Source organism: Choloepus didactylus, chromosome 5 (genome assembly GCF_015220235.1).
Source record: "Choloepus didactylus isolate mChoDid1 chromosome 5, mChoDid1.pri, whole genome shotgun sequence".
In the NCBI taxonomy this organism is placed as follows: domain Eukaryota; kingdom Metazoa; phylum Chordata; class Mammalia; order Pilosa; family Megalonychidae; genus Choloepus; species Choloepus didactylus.
In genome coordinates this window covers 61,955,219-61,982,944 of record NC_051311.1, presented here as the reverse complement: position 1 = coordinate 61,982,944, position 27,726 = coordinate 61,955,219, and the positions used below count along the sequence as shown (strand labels likewise).

General features: G+C 42.8%; 2 protein-coding genes across 5 annotated transcripts in view; both read left to right on the top strand.

The window, feature by feature from the left end:
- The window catches only part of CPA2 (carboxypeptidase A2), an 81,092-nt gene that overhangs the window by 44,283 nt on the left and 9,083 nt on the right, over positions 1–27,726 (top strand). For 2 of the 4 annotated variants that reach the window (XM_037836153.1, XM_037836154.1), the window contains exons 3-12: positions 9,698–9,767; positions 12,566–12,647; positions 13,296–13,430; positions 14,080–14,175; positions 15,750–15,851; positions 17,777–17,875; positions 19,219–19,329; positions 20,429–20,519; positions 22,091–22,290; positions 24,369–24,453. In XM_037836153.1, the coding sequence (XP_037692081.1) occupies positions 9,698–9,767; positions 12,566–12,647; positions 13,296–13,430; positions 14,080–14,175; positions 15,750–15,851; positions 17,777–17,875; positions 19,219–19,329; positions 20,429–20,519; positions 22,091–22,290; positions 24,369–24,453 (1,071 nt within the window). Of the gene's footprint in view, positions 1–7,588; positions 7,643–9,697; positions 9,768–10,492; positions 10,546–12,565; positions 12,648–13,295; positions 13,431–14,079; positions 14,176–15,749; positions 15,852–17,776; positions 17,876–19,218; positions 19,330–20,428; positions 20,520–22,090; positions 22,291–24,368; positions 24,454–27,726 lie in introns of those variants that run through there. The other 2 variants (XM_037836155.1, XM_037836156.1) reach the window with 2 other exon arrangements.
- CPA4 (carboxypeptidase A4) overlaps positions 22,227–27,726 on the top strand; it is a 38,683-nt gene continuing 33,183 nt past the window's right edge. The window contains exons 1-2 of the mRNA XM_037836157.1: positions 22,227–22,268; positions 24,369–24,453. Coding sequence (XP_037692085.1) covers positions 24,452–24,453 — 2 coding nt within the window. The 5' untranslated portion in view covers positions 22,227–22,268; positions 24,369–24,451. The remainder of the gene's footprint in view (positions 22,269–24,368; positions 24,454–27,726) is intronic.

The window sequence follows — 27,726 nt, the reverse complement described above, 5'->3', positions numbered from 1 at the left end:
TGCCTGGAAAAAGCTAACAGGTGAGGGAGAGGCTCAGGCCTCACTCAGCAATATACACCAAGGCCCCACAGAACCATTTGCGGATTTTGTAGCCAGGATGCAAACCGCAGCTGAGAGAATCTTCTCAGATCCAGGAGTAGCAGAGACTGTGGTTAAGCAAATGATTTTTGAGCAGTGCAACAAGGAGTGCAAAGTTATCCTGGCACAAAACAGAGCAAAAAATTTGACAGAGTGGGTCAGGCTCTGTAGAGATGCTGGCAGCCCTTTAACTAATGCAGGTCTAGCTGCCATGCTAGCCAGCTCCCTACAGGTGGCTACAAAAAGCCCGAGAACCTTAGGGGCAAAGTCTAACGGGTGCTATGGCTGTGGCCAATCAGGGCACTTTAAGAGAGATTGTCCCAATAGACGTCAACCCCCTGCCACTCAACGGTTTGGCGAACCAGGTGCAGCAACCAGGCCGTGTGGCCGTTGCCACAAAGGCCCCCACCGCGCAGAAGACTGTAAATCGGTTTTCGATGCGCAGGGTAGACGCCTCTCTGGCCGCCCCGAGCAGATTCCAAAAAACGGGAAGAGGGGGTCCGCCCTTTCGACGGACCCCCTTGCATGCCATTCGACAACACAGGATCCGATCAAATTCGTGCGTCCCCCGGCTCAGCAGGACTGGACCTCTGTGCCACCTCCAGACTCGTACTAACCCCCTCCATGGGTGTCCAGTTAGTAGGGACCTCCTTCAAGGGGCCCTTACCGGCTGGTACTGTAGGGCTCATATTGGGAAGAGCATCCACGGCCCTGAAAGGATTAACAGTTATACCAGGACTTGTAGATTCAGATTTCACAGGCCGTGCCCAAGTTATGGTTCAATCTCAGCGGGGCACCTTAGTCATTGCAGAAGGTGATAAGCTGGCGCAGCTCCTGCTCTTACCCAGCTTACATGCAGTCTTTCCAAGCAGAATCAGACAGAGAGGGGAAAAAGGGTTCGGATCCAGTGGAGCGATTTTTGAGGGACTCCATATGTCCCTGGAGTCTCGACCTATGCTAACCATTAAGGTGCAAGGCAGATCTTTCTTGGGCCTGCTCGATACAGGGGCCGATCGGTCTATCATAAGACAACAAGAATGGCCCCCCACCTGGCCAACGAGCAGGGCGGAAGAGCCCATTAGAGGAATAGGCCAAATTTCAGCGCCCATGCTCAGTGCAGCTGCCCTTCATTGGGCCGATGAAGAAGGACACCAAGGCAGTTTCCAGCCTTATGTATTAGCCCTGCCTGTGTCTTTGTGGGGAAGAGACATTCTGACCCAAATGGACGTTACTTTAATTAGCGGCTACTCCCCAACCTCTAAGCGACTGCTAAAAGAAATGGGGTATACCCCCGGCAAGGGTTTAGGAGCTTCACTGCACGGACGTGCGGAGCCTATACAAGCTGCCCCCAAGTCTGACAGACGAGGCTTGGGTTTTTCATAGGGGCCACTGAGGAGAGATTCCCACCCACACCTATAAAACTAAAATGGAAAACCGAGGCTCCGGTGTGGGTGCCTCAGTGGCCCTTGCCACAGGAAAAACTTGCAGCGTTGCACGCCCTAGTATCAGAACAACTAGAAAAGGGCCATATCGCCCCTTCCACGTCACCGTGGAACACCCCTATATTCGTAATAAAAAAGAAATCTGGTAAATGGAGACTGCTACATGATCTAAGAGCTATTAACGATTGCATGGAGCCTTTAGGGCCCGTTCAGATGGGACTGCCCCTCCTCTCGGCATTACCGGAGCACTGGTCGATTTTCATCATAGATCTGAAAGATTGCTTCTTTTCTATTCCGCTCCACCCTGAAGACACCCCTAAGTTTGCCTTTACTGTGCCCTCTAGTAATCAAGAGGAGCCCTGTCAACGCTTTGAATGGACAGTCCTGCCCCAAGGCATGGCTAATAGTCCTACCATGTGCCAGCTGTATGTCGCTGCGAAGCTAGCTAGCACTCGGCAGCAGTTCCCTCAAGTGAAAATCATCCATTATATGGATGACATTCTCTTAGCCCATAGAGACACAGATCTTCTTAAAACAGTTTTGTCACATTTAGTCCTTAGTCTTAGAGAAGCTAACCTAGAGATTGCCCCTGAAAAAATCCAAATGACTGACATTACCACTTTCCTGGGGGCGAAAGTCGCACCCACTCATGTTTCCCCCCAAAAGGTGTCTCTCAGGCTAGACAATATACACACTCTCAATGATCTACAAAAACTCATGGGGGATATCAATTGGATCCGTCCATACCTAAAAATACCCAATGTCAAACTAACACCTTTGTTCGACCTGTTGAAGGGGGATTCTAATATAAACTCACCTCGAAGCTTCACTCCAGAGGCAAGGCGAGCACTATGCCAGGTGGAACAGGCGCTCAGTGGCGCTGCATTGAAGAGAATAGACCCTGATGAGCCTTTTGAAGCCTGCGTGCTGCCGACAGAATTACAGCCCACTGCGGTACTGTGGCAGCGGGGGCCGCTGCTCTGGGTCCACCCTGGAGTTCCCCCAAAAAAGTCCTAGAGCACTATCCTACAGCGGTTGCAGACTTGGCCCTAGAATGCATTAAAAGGGCTGTGCAGCATTTCGGTCAGCAGCCCAAAAATCTCAGGGTGCCTTATTCTTCCCAGCAGCTTGAGATACTCACCGGATGCATAGATCAATGGGCCATTCTCCGGTGTACATTTCTTGGTCCCATTAACAATCAGTTCCCTAAGGCTCCTCTCTTGCAGTTTGTCACCCGGCACCCAGTGATTTTTCCCAAAGTAACCTCTCCTAGGCCACTAGCAGGCGCCCCCCACCGTATACACGGACGGCTCCAGCTCTGGAACAGGGGCGTATTGTGTGGAGGGGGACACTCCTAAAACAGTGCTCTTCCAACCACAAAAGCCTCAATGGGTAGAACTGCAGGTTATCATTGCAGTCCTGGAAAGCCTTTCCGAGCCCTTAAATGTCGTCTCGGATTCTGCTTATGTTGTGAACTCTGTACAAATTTTAGAAACGGTGGGCATTGTTAAACATTCCTCTACAGTAAGGACGTTCTTTGCCAAACTACAGGAGGTTATATGGACCAGGCAACACCCTTTTTACATAACCCATATTAGAGCCCACACAGGTTTGCCTGGCCCTATGGCCCAGGGGAACCATAGCGCAGATGTAGCCACTCGACAGCTGCACATCTTTCCGACGCTGGTACCGTATCAACAAGCCCGAGAATTCCATGCCAAGTTTCACATCAATGCAGGTACCCTAGCTAAGCGGTTCAGCATACCACGTGCAGCTGCTCGAGATATTGTCCGAGCCTGCAACAATTGTGCAGAGCAGAGAGCAGTCCCCTCGGTTGGGGTCAACCCTAGGGGTCTCACCCCAGGGGATACTTGGCAGATGGATGTCACTCATCATTCAGAGTATGGTAAGATCAAGTACTTACATGTGTCGGTGGACACATGCTCCCAAGTTTTATTTGCCTCTGCTGAACCAGGAGAAAGAGTCTCCCACGTCATTGCACACTGCCTTGCTGCATGGGCAGCTTGGGGTAAGCCAAAGACGTTAAAGACGGATAACGGGCCTGCCTACACTAGTAAATCCTTCCAAAAATTTTGTGACAACATGGATGTCCAATTAAAACATGGCATCCCCTATAACCCTCAGGGGCAAGGAATCATTGAAAGAGCGCACAGATCTCTCAAAGACTTGCTTAAAAAACAGAAAGAGGGTATAGGCCACGGCCTGTCCCCAAAAGCTCGACTGTCTGTAGCCTTGCTCACATATAATTTTTTAAACGAAAATTCACAAGGAATGACACCTGCCCTGCAACACACCACCCCGAGTCCTCCGCATAGAGGTCTAGTCCGTTGGAAGGATGTCCTGTCGGGGCAGTGGAAAGGCCCTGACCCGGTGCTCAGCTGGGCCAGAGGCTCTGTTTGTGTTTTTCCCCAGGAACCAGGACGTCAACCAGTGTGGGTTCCGGAAAGACTGGTGAGAACCGTGACATCACCTGAAGAAGCCAAGGAACAGCTGTCAGAAACGCCAACGAATATACAACCTGAACCATTAGACCAAGCCTCCGACCCTGCTGATGATGGCGACGACCGACAAGACGATAATAGTAGGACTGACCACCCCGCGGTTGCCCAAAAAGAGGATCGGTAACTCTGTTCTTTGCTCTCCTATAGCAATCCTTCTAATCTGCCTTTTTCTTTTTAGTGGAACTATATTTCCTCCACAAGCTTCAACGAGTCCTTCCCCCTCACCAATGACACACTGATCCTCTCTTTTGCTAACCTCTCTGTCAAGGTTGTCAACACCACAGTTGCGGCGAATGCTACTTGTGAAACTGGTAATGGCGAGTTAAGTAAGGGAGTCTTGCTTGAATTTCTTAATGTTACAGGGAAGAGCCGCCAGTCTTGTGAAGGGATCTTGAGTAAAAAGGAGACTCAAAGGTGCCTTTTCCTTCCAGGGCTTGCTCCTACAGTCTGCAACCGTTCCAAAGACCCGGATGCCTCGCCGCCCCGCTATCCTAGTGTATCGCCCAAGTTATGTCTGGCTCCCCGTCAAGGCAACCGACTGGGTTGGCCCTGTTTCTCAAGTTGTTTCACTTAACAATATCCCCTTCTCTAAGTCTAGGCGTCCAAGAGGCATAAAAGAATGGCTATCGAATGCTGCCAGTGTAGCTTCCTCTTTGTTTGTCCCAACGATCGGGCAGGCTGTGCTACAAGCATGGACAGATCGGCAGCTCGCCATAACGATGGAAACGGTAAATGGCTTGGTCAACCTTACCCGAGACGTGCTACGCCGCCACAATCAGATGCTGAACTTAAATTTCCAGGCCATTCAGAAACTCCAAGCGGAGATAGATGAACTTGGACTGGAAATAGATGGACTCTGGAGAGTGCTTCAGCAAACATGTGACACCCGGTGGCTTACGGTTAAACTCTGTGTCACTCCTGTCAGGGCCAACGTGACCGGAAGCATTTCCAGAGTCTCTGATTGGCTGAAAAGGTCATATTTTCCTGAATTTGTTAATCTCTCCCAACAGGTGGAATCTAGTTTAGACACAATTGGGGGGATCAAGTTAAAACCCGTTAAAGTCGATCTCTCCGGGTTAGGCGAGGTTCTACAGAAACTATTGCACAGTGTTTCTTCCTGGTTCTCTTGGCCCAATTTAACTAATTGGATCCTCATTGCAGTGGGATTATTGGTGGGATTAGTCGTTGTTAAATGTTTGCTAGAACGCCTGTTTCAAGCGCTGCAGCAATTGCGTGTTACCACTATGATGGCTATGACTCCCACCTCTGTTACCCCCGATAGTGACCGATTTATTAACCATACCCCTTCCTGGTCGCCTCAGGTGGGGCGCTTTGGAGCAAAATTTGTAGCGAATCGCATGGCTGTTTCTCGGGTGTAAAAGGCGACACCAGTAGTCATAATTTGTCTCAGGTGGGTCTCTAGGGCAGAGTCCTAGTTGTGGCCAGACTGGACCCTAGCCATTGCACAGAGACACCTAGTGACACCCCCGACTCTGGTTACTGCTGTTCCTGCCCCCGTCGTTGTTCCCCAGTTGCCAGGCAAAGCACTGCAGGGAGAGTCACGTTGCTTCCAGCTTACGGACTCTCCGGTCTCCATATGACGTGAGCATTCTGGTTGGTGCTAGAGGCTCCGCCGCTGGATGGCTGAGGCCTAGTCCAGACTCCCCAAAGCACCAAAGAGGTTGTGAACCATTTGGGTTCACGGGAGCACGCTCATCACTGGAGACACTGGGTCAAAAATAAATAAGAAAGGGGGAGATGTGGAAAGCCGCCTCCCGAATCGGGCCTAGCGTATGCGCTGCAGCCTGCTCTAGAGTTACCCCCGCCCATCGAGTGAGCCAAGATGGCGCCTGCATCCTGTTTCCGCATAGTGACGCATGTATCCGCCACCCGCTCCTACCAATCGAAATCCTGTATACGCGATACTAGCCTAGAAGCTTATTGGTTGTTAATTGTGTATAAAAGGTCTTACCCGGACGGGGTAGGGTGAGACAGCCCACAAGGAGCCGTGCCTGACGGCCACATCGAGGCTGCTCTCCCACGAGGCGCCGTGCCCCGTGTGGGAACCAGTAACACAGAATGTTCATCTAGCTGTAGTAAAGGGCTTGCTTTCACAACTGCCGTGTGGTTCGAGTCGTGATTCATGACCAGGTTAGTTCGCGCAGTCTGCATCTCTCTCTCTCCTTCCCTGTTTCCCCTCGCCGGCCGGGAACCGGGGACCGAGCGGGGCAGCGCCGGACGCTGGGCACTGCCCCAGGCAGTTGCCCCAGGTCATATGACTTGACTGCTCTCTCAGTGCATTCTGTAGGAGAGCTTGGTGGGCAGCTTTCTACACGCAGGGCAAGTTCGGGGACAGTGAGTCCCTCAGGCCACCATGAGACAGATTGGGCCAGACACACATGAGCCTAGTGTATGCATGAGGATTACCCTGCTCCCTCCACACTGGGACTAGGTATCTTCACTGGGTATATGGGCAGGCAGTGCACTGAGCTGGACAGGGATGGGGTAGGATCAGCCAGGGTGCCATGAGTTTCTACTGCTTTTCAGTTGTTTTTTACTTAAATTGGTGCTCGGCCAGTTACTGCAGTCCTTTAACTATTTTCTGAAGCTTTAAGAAAGATATTGCTGCCAGTTCTTGCTGGTTGTTCAAGGTTTCTGTCAGGGTATGGAGTCCTGAAGTTTCTTACTCTGCCATCTTGATCTACGTTATCATTTTAAATGATCACATCTTTGGTTGTGTGCATTTGCTCTGATTGATTTAACTAATCACCAATGTGAGGACACTAGAATTTTTGTAATGCTTCACTATTTTAAACAGTGCTACAATAAATACTCAGTAAATCTTTGTATGTATCCATGATGATTTCCTTAAATTCCTAAAACTAGAATTATAGGGTCAGTCAGTGGTCCATATTTATAAGTTTTTGGATTTGAATTTCCCTAGAAAGTTAGTAACAGTATACACTCTTACAGCAGTGTTTATATTCCCAAACCCTCACCAACTTTGGGTAACAATAAAAAACAAACAAACATCAGCAACAAAAACTATCACAACCAAAAAATCCAACATCTTTGCTAATCTGATTGGTGAAAAAAATGGAATCTCATTGTTTTAAACAACATTTCCTTTTTACTACAGATTTTGAGCATTTTTCATATGTTTGGTTATATTTGTATATGTGTATGTGTCCTACCTATGTCTATCCTTGTCTATTTTCTATTGGAATATTTGTAGACTTTTCTTGTAGAATTTTCTAAGTGTTCTCTATGTAGTCAGGATATTATCCCTTTATAATAGCTGCTACAAATATTCTTCCTTTGTATAATGTTTACCTTTTTAATTGTTTTTGCATGTGGCTTCCCATAAGGTCTTATTTTTTTAAATAAACTTTTTATTTTGTAATAATTTTAGATATACAGAAAAGTTGCCAAGTACAGAGAGTTCTTCTCTACTTTTCACCCAACTTCTCCTAATGCTAACATCTTACATAACTATGGTACATTTCTCAAAACAAAGAAAGGTGCATTGTTCACGTGCAGCAGAGAAGCAAGCAATGCGGATATAACTTCATCTTTCTGTGATGCAAAATTTTGTTTAAGGTTTGTAATTTGGAGCATATATATATATATATATATATATATATATTTTTTTTTTTTTTTTTTTTAAGAGAATTTGTGATTTTGTATGTTTCCTGGTCAGAGCACAGTAGTTTATTTAATCCATAATATTCTGAAATATATTATTTATAGTTTATTATTGGAGCTGTAAAACTCATTTTAGTATGAATAACAATGTTTCTACAGGCAAAGAGGTTTGGTCTAGAAGTGCTTTGGAATCCAGTAACTCTACTGAAGGTTTTAATTTTTAGTTGTTTCTCCTATGATTCCATATAATGCTCTAGTTTCCCTTTTAGGCTATTTCACTTTCTGGGGTTAAAGGGCAAAAGTGAGAAGTGTGTCTAAAGTCTTCCTCAGAGGGAATAACATGCCTTTAAAGCACTCTTCTAAAGAGAGCTATCATCTTTCTCTTTCTGACCTACAGCTTCCCTAGGGACAGGTTGATAAAGGAGTGTTTGGCTAAAATGGTCTTTTCCTCCAGCTGAGTAGAATTACCTTGGATAACTGGACAATCCAGAATGAGGATGGAGCTTCTCGTGCCTGCTACACCCCTGACCAGCCCTGAGGCTTTGCGTAAATCACTTCCCCTCTTGGGGCCTCATTTCCTCATCTGCAAAACAAGGGGGCTTCAATGATCTCTTGCTGCCTGGATAGTTTCTTGGTGATTGTCAAAAACAGATTTTATTGGGGATGATAGTTATGTTCATGATATTAATTATAGCGATAGTTTCATGGATGTATACATATGTCAAAATTTATCGAAGTACCTATTTTAAATATATGCAGTTTACTGCATGTCATGTATACGTCAATAAAGCTGCTTAAAAAAAAACAGATTTACCCAGCTTCTATAATGATACCTGGCATAGAAGTATTGTCTAGTTAGAAGGGATGATGCCCTATTCTGATATGGATCTGCTTATGTTGTATCACGGAGAAATAATAGTGCTTTCTGGAGTTTTCACTACAGACTCCTACTAAGGCTTGTGCTTTCTCCTTCTCCAACTTCTATTTATATTTTTAAATTACTGTTTTCATTCACTGCAGGGAATGTTTATTTTCCTCATCTCAGGCATCATCCTGGATCCCCTCTCTTCTTCAGACTGATGACCTTAACATCAGGAGTGAGATGGGCAAAGCTTCTCTTGGATCTCTTTCCCCTTTCCTTTTGCCTCTCTGTTCTCTTCCCCCACTGCAGCTCCAGGCTCATCCTCACTTTTCCTTTTCATTAAGAAAAGGGAGCAATCATGTCCCTAACACTTACAGTGAATTCAATTCACTGGATAGTATCTCTTAGCAATAATTCCTCTTTCAAAGTTCATCTGTCATGGAAATAATCAAAACAAACTCTTAAAGTGGAATTTCACAGAGTGTAACAATTGGGTGGGGAGATGTTGGGGGGCAGCCATGGAAGCAGCCATCTGCTTCTCCTTTAACACCCACCACAATGACTTCTATACCTAGTCAGGTACAAGTTACTCACCATAGACTTGTGATTCTATTCTTCCACTGAAATACCTTTGAGTCCATCTGCCACCACCTCATCCAGATGTATCATCTCGAAACTAGATTTTTCCAGGAGGCTCCTCACTTGGCTCGCTTCTTACAGCTTCTCTCCACTGCAACTTATCTTGAAAGATTCATCATTTTCAACACTGTCTTCATCAATTAATACCTGCTCAGAAAACTTCTCAGGCTATTTCTCCACTTCATCAGGTTTAAACTCCTCTGCTGGGGTCCTGAGGCTGTCTACCAGCTAGCTGCACCTTCTCTTATTTTATCTTTCCCACTACACCTAGTGTCGAGTCTTTGCTCAAGTGGGGTAAGTTTCCTACTTATCCCAACTGCGCACCATGCACTTTCCCAGACCTTTACCTTTTTTATGTTTCTCTGCCACTAGAAATCCAGGCTTTCCTTGTGTTTGCCTTGGCAAATCCTACCTGTCCTAAGATCAGCTCAAGCCCTGTCTCTTCCAAGAAGTTTTTACAGACTCTCCAAGTACATTGGTTTCATTTAACTTGGCTATTTCTTTGTTAGATGCTGGGGATATGACGATGACTTACGGCCACTGTCTCTTGATTTGTCTTCACTCTGACTCCCAAAATAGGTAGGTGTATTTTCTCCATATGCAATGAAGAACAAAGTCAGATTAATGTAGATCTATGTTTATTGACAAAGAAGGTCACCTTTGCTTAAAAAGAACATTTGTTTAAAAAAAACAGTATATACAATATGGTCTAATCCTTCAGAAAAAACACTAAAGCATAGAAAAGAATTTGGAAAAAAATATACCAAATGGTGCCCTTTGGGTGGAGGAATTAGTGATGATTAAATAAAACACTTCCTTTTTATCCAAACTTTCTATAATAAGCAGTTTCACTATTATAATCAGAAAGACATTTTCATTTTGGGAAAAAGCACAAAAACAAGGATATCAATTTTGTGCAAATGCAGATGGATCACCTTAGAGACAATCCAAAATTGAATATTAAAAGACCTTCTGTTTTGTTTTAATATAGAGTGAGGTCTGGAAAAGACCATACCTTTAGGGAGATTCAGCAGATGTGGACCGAGTGATTGCAGTGCTTCAGGGTAAACATTATAAAAATAAACAAATGAGCAAACTAATGGAATGTGATAGACAGGATGCTAGAGTAATTACTGTAACTGCTGTGCCGTTTTTTTTTGTCAGAGACCCAGAAAGGAGTTTAACCTTTAGGTCTATTAATCTGATTTCTGTCACTGGGTAGAGCTAGTGGCACTTCATGTTCTAAATCATGAATATATGATTTGCCCTTGGCATAATCTAGCAATTTTTTCTTTCCATGGAAGTTTGTTATCACATCATGGGAATGGAAAATGTACAGATTGGTGATATCACACAGGTGGGTATCTATAGCCTTGAGAATTGCACATGAGGTGGGAATTTTATCAGGTGGGAATTCACTTGAGTTCTCAGAGGGCCAACGGATCAGCCTTGGCCCCTATAAATAAAGTTCAGAAGGGACTCTGACTTCTGGACTTTGGGAAAATTCTTGACCATGTGGTTGATCCTGTTTTTAGGTGCCCTTTTTGGGCATATCTACTGTCGAGAAACATTTGTGGGGTAAGTTATGCTTTCTGGTGCCTGTTTTGAATTTTGCTTACCTGATTCATGGAGCCTCTCACTTGATTATTGCAGAATAATGGGTGTAAGTATTCAGCATTTTCAGAGACGTTCTTTTAGAGTTTAGGGGGTGGGTAGTGAAAATAATATGGGTGGGGTGATCAAAAAAAGACATGAATGATGTTTAAGGGAAAAAACAAAAATGAAAACTAAACACACATAACCCCATCTCCCTTTGTCCTTACTTATTTTTCCCTCTGATGATCAGAATGTAGGATGATAGACATCAGTGAAAAGGAAGCTGTTTGTGCCCAGGTGGTAGAACATCACAGAGAGGGAGGAACAGGGCTGCAAATTTCAGCCAAACTCGTCTCGTGGCTTTTTAAGGGCCAGTATGAGAAATCTTTCTTGCTCCAGAGTACTTTGGTTCCAAGATTCTGTGAATGGCTTTAGACAGTATTACTTGAAGAGTGTTCCAGCGAACTAACAAAGTAGTCAAATAAATTTGGTCCAAAAAAAGGCAGGTGGTCAAATTTATTTACTGTAGTCAAATTTGGGAATCAAAGGATTAAGCAAACTATAGGATTTCTAGGAATTTTTACTAAATTATCATGTGCATTGTAAATCTGTAAGAGGGGATCTAGATAGTAGCGTTTACACAATTTTTGTTTTATCGTTAAAACTCCTCCCATCCCTTTTTAAGTTTTGCACAGCCACCCAAAGGGTTATTATTCCTTTGAACATATTAGGAAACAGTAGCCTAACTTTTGTCAGTGTCTTCCCATTGTAAAAGAGGACTCCTGGAGTCCATGCATTAACCAAAAGGAATGAAACTCAAATGGAAAAATTTTTAGACCATTTGTGGTAGGTCGAGACTCCAAAGAAAGAGACCCTTGAAGATCTCCCATCCTATCACTTGTGTATTCCACTGGAGTTCACTGAAAATGTCATGGGGCTTGGTTTCAGAAGATCTGGATTCTGTCCCTGTATATGGCTCATCGTACCAATCTTTTCCCTACTGCGCCAATGGACCAGGCAGTAACTCAGGAGAAACATATAGAGGCAAAACCTCTGTGACCAAGGAAAAGGCTATTAAGAATCCAGCTCTACTGCCCAACTCTTCTCTGTTTGCTTGTTTTGAGCCTTCTGTTTCCTGCCAAGAATATCAAGATGTCCTTGATATTCTTTAGTCCCCGTTATAAGTGTATGTATGTGTGTATACACAAAGAAAGGCACACCATGCTTTGTGTGGGTTCCAGCTGTCCCTAGCCATACCCCAGCATTATCCCCAGTTTGGACTGCATGAATAGGGTTTGGAGATGGAAATCTGATACTTCAGTTGACAAAAAAAGCCCAAGGTCTACTCAGATGTGAATTTGATTCCTCTTACAAGCACCAAACCAATTATTCCACTAAAAACAAAACAAAACAACAACAACAAAACCTTATTTCTGAAAAACAGGAACATACAAGTTTTAAAGGCCAATGCTTTATGAGCAGTAGGTGTTATCTGACAAATAATCATCAGTTAAGGAAACATAACTTTAATGGCAAGCTTCCTGCTAGGAGCTCACACACTTCTTAATTATTATTTAGATATTTCCTTTGGGAAAATTAATCCATTTTACCAACTCCTCATTCTGGGGATCTGGGTCAGCACACTATTATTTCTGGATTGTCAAAGGAAATAATTATTGCATTAACTTTTTACATGCAGAGACTACTAGGAGCAGAAAGTAACAGGAAACAGTGTTGAAATTTTGCTTGTAACGTCATGTCTGTTGTTCAATATTCTTTAGAGACCAGGTTCTTGAGATCATACCAAGGAATGAAGAACAAATTAAGAATCTGGTGGAAATGGAGGCTGAAGAACATCTTCAGGTATCTGTCCTGGTAGGGGGTCTCTGTTTCCCAGGGTAAACACTGTTAGACATGATGATTAAGATGTCTTCCTTCGAACTGAATCTCATCTCCATGGATGTAGCGTGGAATGCTAACCCATGAAGCTGGGATTCAAAAGATTTGGGCTCTAATCCTAATTGTGTGATGTTGGGCAGGTCACCTACTTTCCCTGTGTTTCATTTTTCCATTCTGTAAAATGGAGATAAATATACTATTTATCTGATTCACACGTTTATTGTAAAAATAAAGAGATCAAATGTGAGTTACTTTGAGCACCTTTAATGCATTATTTCCCTCCTAAATAATTTATAGTATTAATATTCTATTATCAAATGAATTGGATCACTTTAATGTAAGCTTTTTAAAAAACTGCCATAGTTTTTTAAAACTATCAGCCAGTTTTAATATCCAGTGATGGGGTGGTGAGAAATACAACATATGCCAATGTCTGGATATTTAAAAATTCTGGTTGCAATATCATAGTGATTCCACAGTGATTCTGGTCTTGGAGGGCTCAAGATAAAATTGATGCAAATGATTTCTTAAAACATATCAATACTGAACTGTTCATTTCCCCAGAAATGTTCCCTGTTCATTGCCTTCGCTTGGCCTTTTTATCCTTTTCAGCTTGATTTCTGGAAATCACCCACCACTCCAGGTGAGGAAGTTCATGTCCGAGTTCCCTTCGTCAGTGTCCAGGCATTCAAAGTTTTCTTGGAGTCCCAGGAAATTGCTTATTCCATTATGATTGAAGATGTTCAGGTAATTACCCCTCAAATCATTCTTCTAGAGGCTTGCTGGTCCACATGAACTGAAGGTCCATTCTCTTTTATCCATGGGTACCATTTGCCAGGGAAGGGACCTGTGGATGCCACCAGGGCCTAGCTATGGTCTAGGCTACTGCAGGGTGGACAGGGAGGCAATGTCCCTCTCTCTTTTGCATTTGGCACAACTGGAATATGGTAACAATTTAGAGGAAAGGGCAGAGGAGAAGCTATAGCATGAAATATAAAGTGCAACCCGAAGGGTGTTAGTCAAAGCAGGGAAAAGCAAGCTGCTCTTTATTTTTTTTAATTGGAGGTTCCCAGAAAGGCAGGATGAACCGTAAGACAATGTCAGGCCACCCCACCTGTGCCTGCTGCCCACCATGGGACTGACTGTCGTCTTACATCTGCAGCATCTGACTGGCCAGAACCCCAATTAATGCTTCAGTCCCTTTTGGATCAGAATACTTTTCTTGGAATAATTCTTAGCAGTTTGATCAGGGCTCTGCCAGAATAAGGAAAAGGCATGACCCCAAAGTGTGCATGACAGAAAGAGGAAAGCTTGGTACGAGAGACCTGAGTGTCACCATTTCTTCACAACTGTAGAATGAAATGGATTGCTATAAATTATAGATTATTTATGTTAGGTTCTGTTGGACAAAGAGAATGAAGAAATGCTATTTAATCAGAGAAGAGAACGAAATGATTACTTCAACTTTGGGGCCTACCACACCTTGGAAGAGGTAAGTGTTTCAAAACGAACATCAGAAAAATGGGCCATTCTCTCTTCCTGCGACAAGGCCTATACTTTCACTAGTCATTCAATGACCTAGAAATTATTCTCATCTTATTTCCTAACTTTTCCAAGTTTCTCTAGGATTTCACAGCCTATGTCAGTGTCACTGGTTTCATGCCTACTCCTGCTTAGTTGCAGGACCTGCCTACCCCAACAGCCACCCACCCAGTTATTTTGGAAGTCTTTTAAGTGAGCATACAAATAGCCCTCTCATGCTCATGCCACTCTCCTCGAGTTCCTTGCTGATGTCTGACCTGTGCTGTTCACGAAGCCATTTGAGAGTTGTGCTTCATGGCAGCCACTGATGATGGCCACCATGAAGCACACTTATACCACTTATACCACCTTGATAACTCTGATTTTCAGCCAAAGATGGGGCTTCCCAACCTGCCAGAGGCTCCAGGACCTTCTGGTAGCTTAGTCTGTGTAGTCTCTTCTGTCTTTCCTGTTTTGTTGGTTCTGTGAAGAATGCCCCCTTCTTCCACCTGAGTCACATGTTGTCACCTGGGCAGTCCTGCATTTGCTCCTTAGTGACACATAATGCAAACAGCTCTGAAAACAACTTTTTCCCCAAATTTATTTGGTGATAAAACCTGACCCGATCCGAACTCATTTGGGGACAAAATCTGACCTGAACTGCCATGCTACTCATCTGTTTCACTGCCAGATATATTAATGTGTTTGAATATGGAACAGTGCCATCTGTCTAATATACAATATATGTTTCCAATTACCTTTCTAAAATCCCCCCAAAATTCTGAATTTGAAATATGTATGGCCCCAAGAGTTTCTCATTAGGGGCAGTGAACCACCACAGAGAGTCAAAGGAAAAAAGAGAGGAAACAAGATGCTCTCTTTCTCCTCTGCCTGGCCCCACAAACTGGCATCTGTGTCCACTGAAGAGCAAATGCTGGTAAAAGCTAGGGAGCTGATTTCATCCTGTTAACTCTCCAGATATGCCCAGACATGCTTCAATCCCAGCAATGGACACCGCTTGGGTGCCCCTGATGCACGGAATTTCAAGTAGCCTTGAAAAGATGAGCCTGAGCAGCCAGTGAGGGAAATGTATCTGAGGCAGAGACTCCATCGTCTCCAGGCCTGAGCTAGCAGACCTGATGCATTTTATAACGCCTGCCTCTAAACTCACTTTTATGTGTGTCTGTGTGTGTGCCACTATCATTTCTGTTCCTCTGCTAGTGAAGTCAAGAACTTTATGGCTTGAGGCGCTCCATCTCATTGCTGGGTTGGGGAAAGTCTTGGGCAAACCAGAAAACTGCCCTTTTGTTTTAAGCCCCAAACTGGAAAGAGCCTGCTCTGCTGCCGCAAAATGGCTTCTTTTCCAGCTCCTGCAGTTGCCGAATGACTCATCATCTCTTAGCTTTGATTAAAATATCCCCGGTCCTAAGGTATCAGCCAGCTCTGCCTTCTCCACTTTTTCCTGAGGAAATATAAATGGAGGAAAAAAAAAGTCCCTAATGGATGAATTTTAAAATGCTTATTTATTCACTTTAAACATTTCAGATTTCCCAACAAATGGATCACCTCGTGGCTGAGTACCCTGGACTAGTGAGCAAAGTGTACATTGGCTCTTCTTCTGAAAACCGGCCCATGAACGTGATCAAGGTACGCGCGAGCAGAGCCGGTTTTTCCTCCGGATGCTTCTAGAATCCCGCTGCTCCCAGGCGGGCCCTCTGTCCGCGCTCTTCTTGCAGCGCGGCTCCCCCTCCCCCCCTTCCTAACCGGTCCTCGCTGGTTTTGCCCGTCCACCTTCTTACTCCCCTCTTTCTTTCTCCTTCTTCCTGCGCAAGCTGACGCGAGTCTGCCGGCGAGAATGAGTGCTTCCATCTTGATAGACTGGCTTGCGGAGAACGCGAAGCTAACGCGCCAATAGGAGCCGAGGACGGGGGGAGGTGGTGCAGGCCCCGGGGCGAACAGGAGGGGGTGGGGAGGCATTTTGTAATTAATCAAGATCGGAGTTTTGTGCCTTTTTTCCTTCTTTCTTTGACATATTTTCTTTCCTCCTCCTCCTTTTTTTTTAAACCGAGAGAAGGTGGGAAAAAAAGCGCCGAGTACCTGCTTGAGCCGTATTTAAATAAAAGTAGAGTTGCCGCAGTGTGCGGAAGGAAGACTGGAGGCTAAACCGGAAAGGGAAAGCAATAGTTTTTATTACCTGTTTTGAAACCCAGGCATTCTAAAGGCGATAGCTGAAAAAAAGTTAAGGTTTTACTCCAACTTGTAACGACTAACAGTCTTAGGGCTGATAATTTCAAGCTTTTTTACACTGCCAGGAAAACTATTTCTCCAGATTTCCTAGAAAGAGTTTGTTAAAGGAAAAAAAAAAAAGAGGTACTGTCACAACTCCCAGCTAAATTTGGAAACTTTATGGCTGGGAACCAACTGACTCATTGGGACAGATGGATTTCTCGAGAGCTTTTTCCCAAAGCAGGCCTGAGAGGAGTGATTTGCCTGCTTCTTGACACTGGGATACATTTGCTAATGTTTATTGCTGTCAGTCCTTTCTTTTTATTTCCTAAATTCCCTTTTTCTCCTACAACTGGATCACTAAAGCCCAGATTTTCCTTTCCCTTGGATTTTCCTGGCTTTCCCTTTTCCATGGTGGTTCGGTGACTGAGAATGTTAAGTGCTTTTGAAAGTTCCTTGCTTTTTTTGGAGGAAAAGGCACTTTGAACCAAACTCTCCAAACCTATGAACTGTAATTTTAGTTAGGATTTGCATTTCTCATTTACCTTAACTGTTATGTTTAGAATGCTGAACAGAGATAGAAGTTGATGGTGCAAAAATAATCTTTTCCTCCACATTTACTGATCCAATTGGCAAAGCCACCGTTCCAAATAAAACTAAGTCACTTAGATGATAAAATTTGAAGTCTGGAAAGCACCTCCAGAATCTTCCAATCCTGTTTTTAGGTTATCATGAGCATTTTTTATTGCAAAAATAACACACTCATTGCTTACATTTGGAAAATAGAGAAACAAAACACACATCCAAAAGGGGAAAAAAATCCCTGAAATTCTAATTCCACAAGTATGGGATAATAGCTATTAACATTTTATTTTCTATCTTTCTACTTCTTTTGCCTTCTCCTTTCTTCTCTTCCTACCTCCCTTTCTCCCTTTCTCTCATGTGTGTATATAGACATATATGTGTGTGTGTATTTATGTATAGATATACATATACATATATATGAACTAGTCTTTAAAAAAATAAAAATGGCATCAATACTATTCTGTACCCTGTTTTTTTTTCCATTTACAACATATGATGAACATATTTTCATGTCATTACATTATTTGCAGTGATTTTTTACGAACATCAAAGAAGAAAAAGTCTATTGCCACACTTGTTAGTCTGCATTTAATTTTACATTAAAGAAGGAAACAAAAAAATCACTTTAAATGAGAAGAGTTAATTGACAGGAGACTGAATCTCATTCTCTCTCAATCCCATCAAATACAGGGAGGGGAACAGAGAAAAATGGGGGAGGGGACGGCAGTGGAGCCATTCACATTTTGAGGCTTGTTTTTCAGTTCAGCACCGGAGGAGACAAGCCAGCCATCTGGCTAGACGCTGGGATCCATGCTCGCGAGTGGGTTACACAAGCTACTGCATTGTGGACAGCAAATAAGGTCATTTTGCCTAAAATTCCTCGATCGTTTTTTCTTTCTTGGGTCAGGACCCATCTGATCACACAATAGTACTTGTGGTCTTAATGGTCCAACGCTTTCAGCCACTAGCCCTTCTCCTGTCACACGGTAAGAGATAGACCCATCCAGCCCTTTTTGGTATTGTCTCCTCCGCCCTCCACCCCACCCCCAGTCCCCTGTCAGTCTATCCCTGTGCCGGCCACTCTGTGCATGCTTAAAAGGCACAGTGAACTGGAAGAAATCAGGAGGGTGGCAAGTAAGGACCCCAGGAGTAAGATTTCAGCATAAGAACAGGCAAGAGAAAAATTGCTTTGCCATCCAGAACTCAGAGCTGAGGCATGATGTTAGAAATCTATAGAAGCACAAAAGGGACTCAGAGGGAAGATATAAACAGGTTCAAGAAGGGTTTACTTTGACATACAAATCCAAAGTGGATTTAGTTAAGGGTGTTTGGGTTGTTTTGAAAATTTCCCAAAGTTGATTTTGAAGTCAGGGTGTAGCAACCTCTTTCTTCAATATATTCCTTGGAATTAGAGTCAGGACACAGGGCTGGGTGTGACCTAGTCTGGTATTTCTTCAGTATTTCAAAAATGACATGCTATAAATCAGAATGTTAATTCATGAGCAAAGGAAATCAATTCACATCAGATCATTCAAGCATGTGCAACCACGTGCATACTGACTGATACATTTTTCCCTTCAATTAAAATGCAGTTACCTTTAGGGTATTATGAAATGGATATTTAACAGTTGAATAATAATGTCTTAGGATGGCTGAGCACAGGAAATGAATAAATTTTAACCCAGCAGAAACTTCAACTACTGCAATTGATTGCAAGTAAATGTAATTCCCCAAATGGAATTTAACTGGTTCTCTGTATCTTTAGAAAAGTGTTGGCATATTTAAGTAATCAGGTGTTGGTTGTGAGATCTTTTGGAAAGCTATCCTGTGTAGTGATTAAGGAAAACTAAAAATTTTCTTTGGTTCTTGGGTGTTATCAAAGATCCCTTTAAGCCACATACACCATTGCTCACCATTGCCACATGCCTCCCCAGAATTAATAGGAAGAATGCTGCTGTTTTTGAGAGAGAATGGATAAGTAGTATATGATTTTTATTAATATAAGTAATTTATTCAGACCAGAAATAAAAGTATAGACACTGGCATATTACATTTGTTGAAACTACAGGAGATGGGACTGCATTGTACCAGCAGTGATCTCTAGTTCATATTTTGAAAAAAGTTGCATCACCTTAATATGCTATCCCTGTCTTCCCTGGCTAAAGTGGTGTGCGAGGTTGGCATATACATTTTCTCTTCTCAGATTGCCTCTGATTATGGAAACGATCCATCCATCACTTCCATTTTGGACACGATGGATATCTTCCTGCTGCCTGTCACAAACCCCGATGGATTTGTGTTCTCTCAAACCACAGTAAGCTTTTACTTTTTCTTTTCTTCAACAAGGGTCTAAGGAGATGTGCAGGTGCTTCAAAAATGAAATGAGAGTAATTTTTCTGTTCTTGATTTGCCCTAATCTCTCAGTAGTGGCCTTGAATTGAGGCATATAGTAGAGTTTATAATCACTTCTTATTCCAACACACGATAACTTTACATGTTGCCTGGGTCAGAGCCCAATTCAGCTGTTATGCTGGGCTATTAGAGCTCAGTGTTTACCATGAGTCACCTAGGAGATTTGTTCCAATATCTCTGCGTTTTCATGGTAGGATTGATAGAAAAGAGGAGGCGGATGTTACCTGCTGACAATTAGATTGTAGTAGGATTTAGGTAGGCAGTACAATGTAACTAACATTTCACTCACAATCTGTAGTGGAAATCCTCTGTAATATCACTAAAAGGAGCTATGTAGTGTTTTTTTTTTAACCTTTAAAATCCTGTTACAAAACATCATTGTGGCGACAATGACCCCACGCATATTTAGAGTGAGTCAGAGGTTCATGTTTAATTTTTGGGGAGAGTTTACTATGGTAAAATTTTCAAAGAATCTTGTGCTAATGCTAGTGATAATCCCATGAGATTCTCTATGAATAAAGGGTTTAAGAATCAAGTCTGGGAAATACTATCCACTATATCCCTTTCTTGGAGATTCATAAAAAACATTAATGCATTAAAAACTCTTTGTTTTGGAAATAAATTAACCTGCTTAATCCCTTGTTTTCCCAAAATACATAGTCTATCACAGAGCCTCGTGTCCCCCCACTCCCTGCTTTTTTTTTTTTTGGTTAACGTTTAACAGAACTAGTGTTCTGTGGAACATGTTTTGGCAAGTATTCTTGAGGAGATGGGGGAATGTCCACTTCTTTTCTCATTCAGGCGGCAGAGACGCTCCAGACAGGACCATGTTTAAGGACAATTGGCACCTCTTGCCAGCAAGGGAAATTAGTGCAATTCCAAAGGGGCCTTCTTGGGAGGGAGCAAGGGAAATTAACAGAATTCTAAAGGGACCTTCTCCTCAGTCCGTCCGAATGACCAGCTTTCTTTTTTCCTTATTCTTTTTCGGTTGGATTTTTAAGAATCGTATGTGGCGGAAGACCCGGTCCAAGGAATCTGGAAGCTTATGCATTGGAGTTGATCCTAACCGGAACTGGGATGCAGGTTTTGGAGGTGAGCCTAAGGAATTGCTCCAGGGATGGCCAGACCTGTTGTCTGGCCAACTAGCCACAATATTTTGTATCGCTCTTCAGTGCTGTCAGCCTGCTAAATCCATTCAGGATTCAAGTCATTTAAAAACCTATTTGAAAAACACTTAACTAAATTCCCTTCACAGGCGTGCAGTGCTGTCACAGACTCTGAGCAGCGTTTAATATATTTGTCTCACATCTTGGTTTTCCCACAAGCTGTAGCCTGGCTCAGCTTCTGAGCTGCAGGAGCAGGACTTTATGCAATGGTGAGGGGCCTCAGGAAGCCCTGAACCAACCACTAGAGGGGGTTAGGATCTATTCATAGGAGAAGCATTACATCATCTATGGTTGATTCGAGAAAGACAACTAAAAAGAATCACAAATAGGATTAAGAAATTGATTTTCAAAATAGATTTGAAAATAAAATATTTTCTTGCTGCCCTGGCTTTGTTATTTTTCAGAGTTCAGTGGCTGGCTAGTGTGCCTCCTTTATTCTTTGAAGCACCGTGTTAAAACCCCTGTGTTTCACTAATCACAGCATTGAAATTTGTTTTCCTCACATGGCTATGATATCAGTGAGGTTAGGAGCTGTATCTTTTTCACTCTAAATTCCTAACATCTAGCTCAGTATTTGAGAGATAGAAGGCAATCACTAAATATTTGTAAAACAAATGAATTAATGAGTGTCATGGAACCAAGAAAGGACACACTAGGAAATTGTGAGAGGATATGGATGAGTGTCAACTTCATTCATTGCTTTTGCAAAAAAAGTTTTTAGTGTAGGAAAAAAAAAATCAAAGCATCAGTCAGATCCAAAATATTGAAAATACCCAGCAAGTCAATGTCAAAAATTGTCCTGAAATGTTGTTATTTCTATAAAATAATCTTAAAATATGGTGACAGAGGTTGTATCTACATCTTGTCCATATCACTTAGAGACCCTGGGAATCCCAGCCTCTACCCATTGTTTCAGAGGGTCTCTAGCATTCACAGCCCGGACCAGGCCTACAGTGAACCCACTTCAGTGGTCATGAACAACTCTAGTGCTGAGAGAATTTAGGCTGAACTTCCCATCACCCTAAAAGTGGCTTTATTGTCAAATGTAGTTGTAATTTCCTCACCAGAGAAAAGGTGTCAGAGGTCCTTGATTTGTGGCTTTGTAACTTAGAAGTACAGATGCAGAGAATCTTCTCTTGGACTCTAAGAACTGGAAGAGATCCCAGAAATGAACTTGCTGAACTCCCACCCAATGCAGGAATTCCGTCCATTATATTAAATCTAGCTTCTCTTCCAACAACTCCCACAGAGAGGAGATGATCTAATTTGATAGCTGTTTCTGCCCTATAGAGGAGCCATATTTTTTTTTAGAAGAGAGATGTGGCCAGAATAACTTCAGTAAGGCTTCCTGACTAACGCTTTGGTAGTAACTTGATCTAATATAATGACGCTCTTGCTCTAAATTCCAGAGGAGGAACTTGATGTGTGGTACCTACCTCCATGCAGTGTCTTCTTAAAGCTCACTGGTGTCACTGGGCTTTTTCTGCATCCCACCAGGACCTGGAGCCAGTAACAACCCTTGCTCTGATTCATATCACGGACCTAGGGCCAACTCTGAAATTGAAGTGAAATCCATCGTGGACTTCATCCAGAGTCATGGAAAAGTCAAGGCCTTCATTACCCTCCACAGCTATTCCCAGCTGCTGATGTTCCCCTATGGGTATAAATGTACCAGGTTAGATAACTTTGATGAACTGGTGAGTTTCTGAAACTTAATTTCAGCTCAGCAACAAATGTCCAATGTGTAGACAGAAAAGTTTCAGTCATAAAGTTAGATATTGGGGTGGGGGTGTATGAGTGATAAGTTACAAAGATGAGTGGGACATAAGTCCAACCATTGAGAAGGCTGTGATGCAGGCAAGTGTTTGAAAGACTGGTTATGGGCTTTCTTAAATTAGGCTTCTTTGGGACATAGAGTACATGAAATTATTGTTTCTTAATCTAGATGAGCTGGAGCCTGCCTTAGAACATAAGTTGCCAGGATGTGCTTTCTTTTGCCTAGGAAATAATGACTTGGATTTGGACCTGAGGATTTTGGATCTATTGTCAGATGCTCTATTTGGATCTATTGTCAGTGCCTTGTCCCGGCTCCTTACCTAATACTTTCTTGGTGTCTTTGGCTCTCTGACCTGCCATCATGATGCACTAGTATATGATGTCAGGTGTAAAACGCTGACTTCTCTAACTTGATGCTTTCCATCATCTTTCCCATTTCAAGAGTATGCAGATTGGTGGCAGCCTTAGGTCAGATGGTGACATCTCCAGGGGCTATTTACAATTGAGCTAGAGCTAGCCCCAGCTGAAGAATATGTGCAGATATTTCCAATTTGGCTTTTAGGTTTTGTTTTTGAAACACATTTGTTAGGAATAAACCCTCACTTGGGGCCTTTTGGTCAGTTTTACTTTCAAATACATTATTGCCAGAAGCCCCAGGCAGAAATGGAATAGATTATTCCAATTCAGGTATATCTTCCATCTCATCATTTGGATTTTTAGCCCGTCAGGGTTTTGATGGTGATTATTGTCACTCAAGGTTGAATCAGGGAAAAAGAATTTCAGGGTCAGATGGAACCCTAAAAGGTAGTTTAAATAGACCTAGATGAGCTTAGATTATCCAAATTTTGTGCTTCAATCCCTGCCAGATAGTCATCTTCCTATGATTGACTATCTCAAGCATGGACAGCTTCCTGCCTCCAAGGGAGCATATTCCGTATCGGTGCAGGTTTGATTGAAGCTTTGAAGGAGGTTAGACTTCCTCCTTCCTGAGAGCTGTCACCTTCTCTCCATAGTTTTCACTTACTAGCTCTGGTTTATTGATTGGCTCCATTGAGTAAGTATGTTTCTCTTTGAGAGGCAAATCCATTAATTACTTGAAGACCAGGAACCTACCTCTCCTAAGTCTTTCCTTATGCCTACTAAATATCCCAAGCTCTTTAAAGCACTCACAATATGGTCCCAAGTTACCTCACCATTCTGGTAGCTGTTTTCCGAAAATGCCTTGGTTTGTCTGTGTTCTTCGAGGGTAGCTCCTAGAAGTGAATGTAAAACTTGTGTTGTGGGTTAACCAGCACAGAGCAGAGTGTGACCATAACTGCCCTCATCCAAACAGTGCACCTCTGCTAATACAGTTGAGGGTCACATTAGTTTTTTGGCAGTAGCACCGTGCCTTTGACTCATGTTGGGCTCACTGACAATTGAAACCCCAGGCTTTCCGAGGATTCTGCTGAGCCAGGTTTCCCCCATCTGGTATTTGTACAGTTGTTTTCTTGGACCCAAGTTCAAGACCTTACATTTATCCCTAGCAAGGACAGTAAAGCCTCAGTCAGTAAAAATTGGAACCCTCATATAATGGAAAACATTTTCCTGAGCTCTGCTTCTTGGAAAAAAAAGATAATCACAGGGAAATAAGCCAATGTAGGGATCTATTTTTTAAAAAATCAACTTCCTGGGTACATCCTGGGGTCAGACACATTCTATTTAGCCTCTTACCCCCACCCTATTTCCATCCATATTCCAAACAAGAAGTATTTCTAGCACCTGGATGATCAAATAAACAACTAGGGTCTTTATCTTGAATTTTCAAAGATAGCAAAAGTGAACTTGTGCTTACTTCTTAGTGAAAATGGTTGAAACCAACAGGGTGTTGTACTTGAGTCGCCATTAACCACAGAGTTTGGTTAACCATACCACTGCATTCTAAATTCTGCTATTGGGTGCCTGGTCTCCCACTAGATAAGTGTTATCCATCCACCTTTCCTTGGTTCTCTTACTGTAGGATGAAGTAGCCCAAAAAGCAGCCAAATCTGTGACAAGCCTGCATGGCACCAAGTACACAGTGGGACCTATCTGTTCAGTCATATGTAAGTATTAAGTGTGTTGGGTTTTTTTGTTTGTTTGTTTGTTTGTTTTTTTATAAATGATCCACTGAGATGGCAGGCACCATATGAGTTTGGACCAAAGCCTTTAAATGCCCTGATGTCAAAGTCATAGGCCTTTGTGCAGGGAACCCAACCTTACCCAGTTTCCCAAATTGAAGCTGGTATCCATGAGAAACTTTCTATGTGATATCTAAAACGAAGAATTTCCTGAATATTTGTGTTTTGGGCTCTCTTCTACATTTGTCCAAATCCTTACAGCTCACTCTCATTAAGTGGACTCTCTTTGCCCAAAGGTGGGCCTTTAACAACACTTGGACTTATTTCATGGTCTTTTATTAATTTTTCCTTCATTGGCTTGAGGGGCTTATACCCGAAGTAATCCCATGAACTGTGCCTGGGGACAGAATGGTTGTAACTCTTTAAATGGGTCCACATAGTTCAGTGGGTAGACTCTATTGCAGCCACTTGTCTGTGGGAGTATGGGAGACAAGGAGGACGAGTCTGGGATAAGGGCAAAGTCAGCAATACGTCTGGGGAGCCCACCCTCAAACTTCTTGAGACTCCCCTCTCATGATAGCAGTGGATTGTTATCAAAACTGGAAGGTATTGCAGTGCTATGGGAAATCCGAATGTACTCTCCTGCATTTTCTCAATCCCCCAAAGGCACAAACCCTTCCTCATGGACAACATCAGAAATGCAGGATCCCACAGTTAAATGCCCTAGGGCTCTCATGCCCAGAGATCCTTTGGAAACAAATGCCTCTTGCAGGCACCCATTCTGTTCAGCACACTTTTATTAAGCATGTACTATGTGCTAAACATTATGCCAAGTACTGGGGACACAATGAACTCACAAAGAACTCATTGTATAATCTGGGAGAGTAATAGGAAAACAAATGAAACTTAGTATATGTGCAGTAGTAGACATGGTACAAAAGTATTAGAAAATTGGGGGGATTTGATAATTGCAGATAGTCAGGAAAAGCTTCATATAGGAAGGTTGATCACTAGGAGGCTAGAGAAGGGGAAAAGGGCATTCTGGCTAGTTAACATCACAAGTGGTCATAGAGGTGTGAAATTGTTCTGGAAACTACAAGTAAGTTTGGAACTGCTGGAATAAAAGTGGTAAGGAGAGGAATGGCAGGAGTTAAGGCTTTTGTGCACCATGTTAAGGAGTTTAGATATTTTACCAAATGATTCTAGAAGCCATTTTGGAACACTAGCAAGTTTTCAGCAGGGCAGGGAGAATTGAGGCATAGCGTTTTAGATAAAACACATTAGTAGCAATGTGGAGGTTAGAGTGATGATCCACTGGAAGTAGGGATGACCCACTGGAGGAGGGAGAAGAGTTCATTTGAGAGATGATGGCCCAACTAGAGGGGTGATGGCAAGGATGGAGGGAAGATATTTAGGAGGTAAAACCAAAAGGCTTTTGTCATTTATTGGAAATGGAGAATTTCTCATTGAATGGCATTGAGTGATGTCACTAACTAAGAGAGAATCCTGGAAGGTGAACACGGGTTGGGCTTGGAGAGATAAAGAGTTCAGTTTTGGACATACTGAGGTTGATACTTGTGGGGTATTCAAGTGATGTCCAGTAGGCTCTGGGCTAGGTGGTCCTGGGATTCTGTGGAATAATTGACATAGAGAGGGTAATGGGAACAGGAGAGCAAAAGAATATATGAAGTGGAAAAGCCATGGGTGGAGGAGGGAGCAAGGTGTTAGGCAGCAGAAGGGGTTATCAGTGAGGGAGGGAGCCATAGCAGGATTCAGAAGAGAGGCAGAGAACCCTGGATTATTTCAGAAACCAGGAAAGGAGCAGTTGTTAAAAATGAGGGAGAACACAAGAAGGTCAAATAAAACAAGGACAGAACATTTACCATTTGATTTTCATCAGTAGCTTATTGATGATCTTAACCAGAGCAATTTCAGAAGAGTGGAGAGGGTAGCTAGAGGATTGCATGGTAGGGGAGAAAGTGGAGGCAGGGTGAGTAGGCTGCTTTTTAGAGGAGGAGTGTGAGAAGGGAAGGACAGAGACAAATGGAAGGCTTTCTTTTTGAGATGAGAGAGATATTTGTTGACTGAGGGAAAGAACCGATAGAGAGAGGTAGAAGGTATAGGAAAGAGAAGGGATGACCAATGAAGTAAAGTTCTAGGGCAGGGGAGAGAAGGGACAAGAAGGGAATAAGCATAGATGGACAGAGTTGGGCAGAGGTGGGTAGATAAGGCTTGAACAAGAGGAATGTGTCTTCATATGTGCCGTGGGCATGGATATAGTATCTGTAGGAGGGGTGGTGGTGGGAATCTGAGGATATGCACACTTGTTAGTAATAGTTTGCTTAATGGGAGTCTTGGAGAACAGAGGACTAATATTTTACTCACCCTATCCAGAACGCCAACTAGGGTCGCTTAATGAAAGTGCAAAAGCCTACTGATCTGGTAATATTACAGACCACAAAGGTGTCTTTTTTGCCCCCAATTATCTATCTTCCTTTCTTCCTCCCTCCCTCCCTTCCTTCCTTCCTTCCTTCCTTTGCTATTATGATGCATTTTAAGACATTATAAGGAAAAAAAGAATCTAGTAATCATCATATGTTACTATCATTTTAAATTTCACTTTTTTTTTAAATTAAAGACGTCTCATGTACTACCCTATTTTATTAATAATTGTTTTAGTGTGGTCCTTTTGTTACAACTGATGAAAGCACATTTTTATGACTGTACTATTAACTATAGTCCATGGTTTAATTTAGATTCACTGTTTGTGTTGTGAAGTTCCATGGATTTTTTTTTAAAATTTTATTCCAGTAACATATGCAACCCTTTTAACCACATTCAAATATATAATTTGGTGCTGTTAATTATGTTCACAATGTTGTGCCACTATCACCACCATCCACTAACAAAACTTTTCCATTGTTTAAATAGAAACTGTACATTTTAAGCTTTAACTCCCTATTCCCTACTCCCACCCCCAGCCCTGGTAACTTATATTCTAAATTCTTACTCGAGGAGTTTGCTTACTTTAATTATTTCATATCAGTGGTGCTACCATCACCACCATCCATTATCAAAACTTTTCCATTACCTCACACAGAAACTGTGTACTGGTTAAGCATTAACTCCCCATTCTCTACCTCTGCCACAACCCCTGGTAACCCATATTCTAGTTTCTGACTCTATGGATTTGCTTATTGGAATTATCTCATATGAATGAGATCATACAATATTTGTTCTTTGGTGTATGGCTCTTTT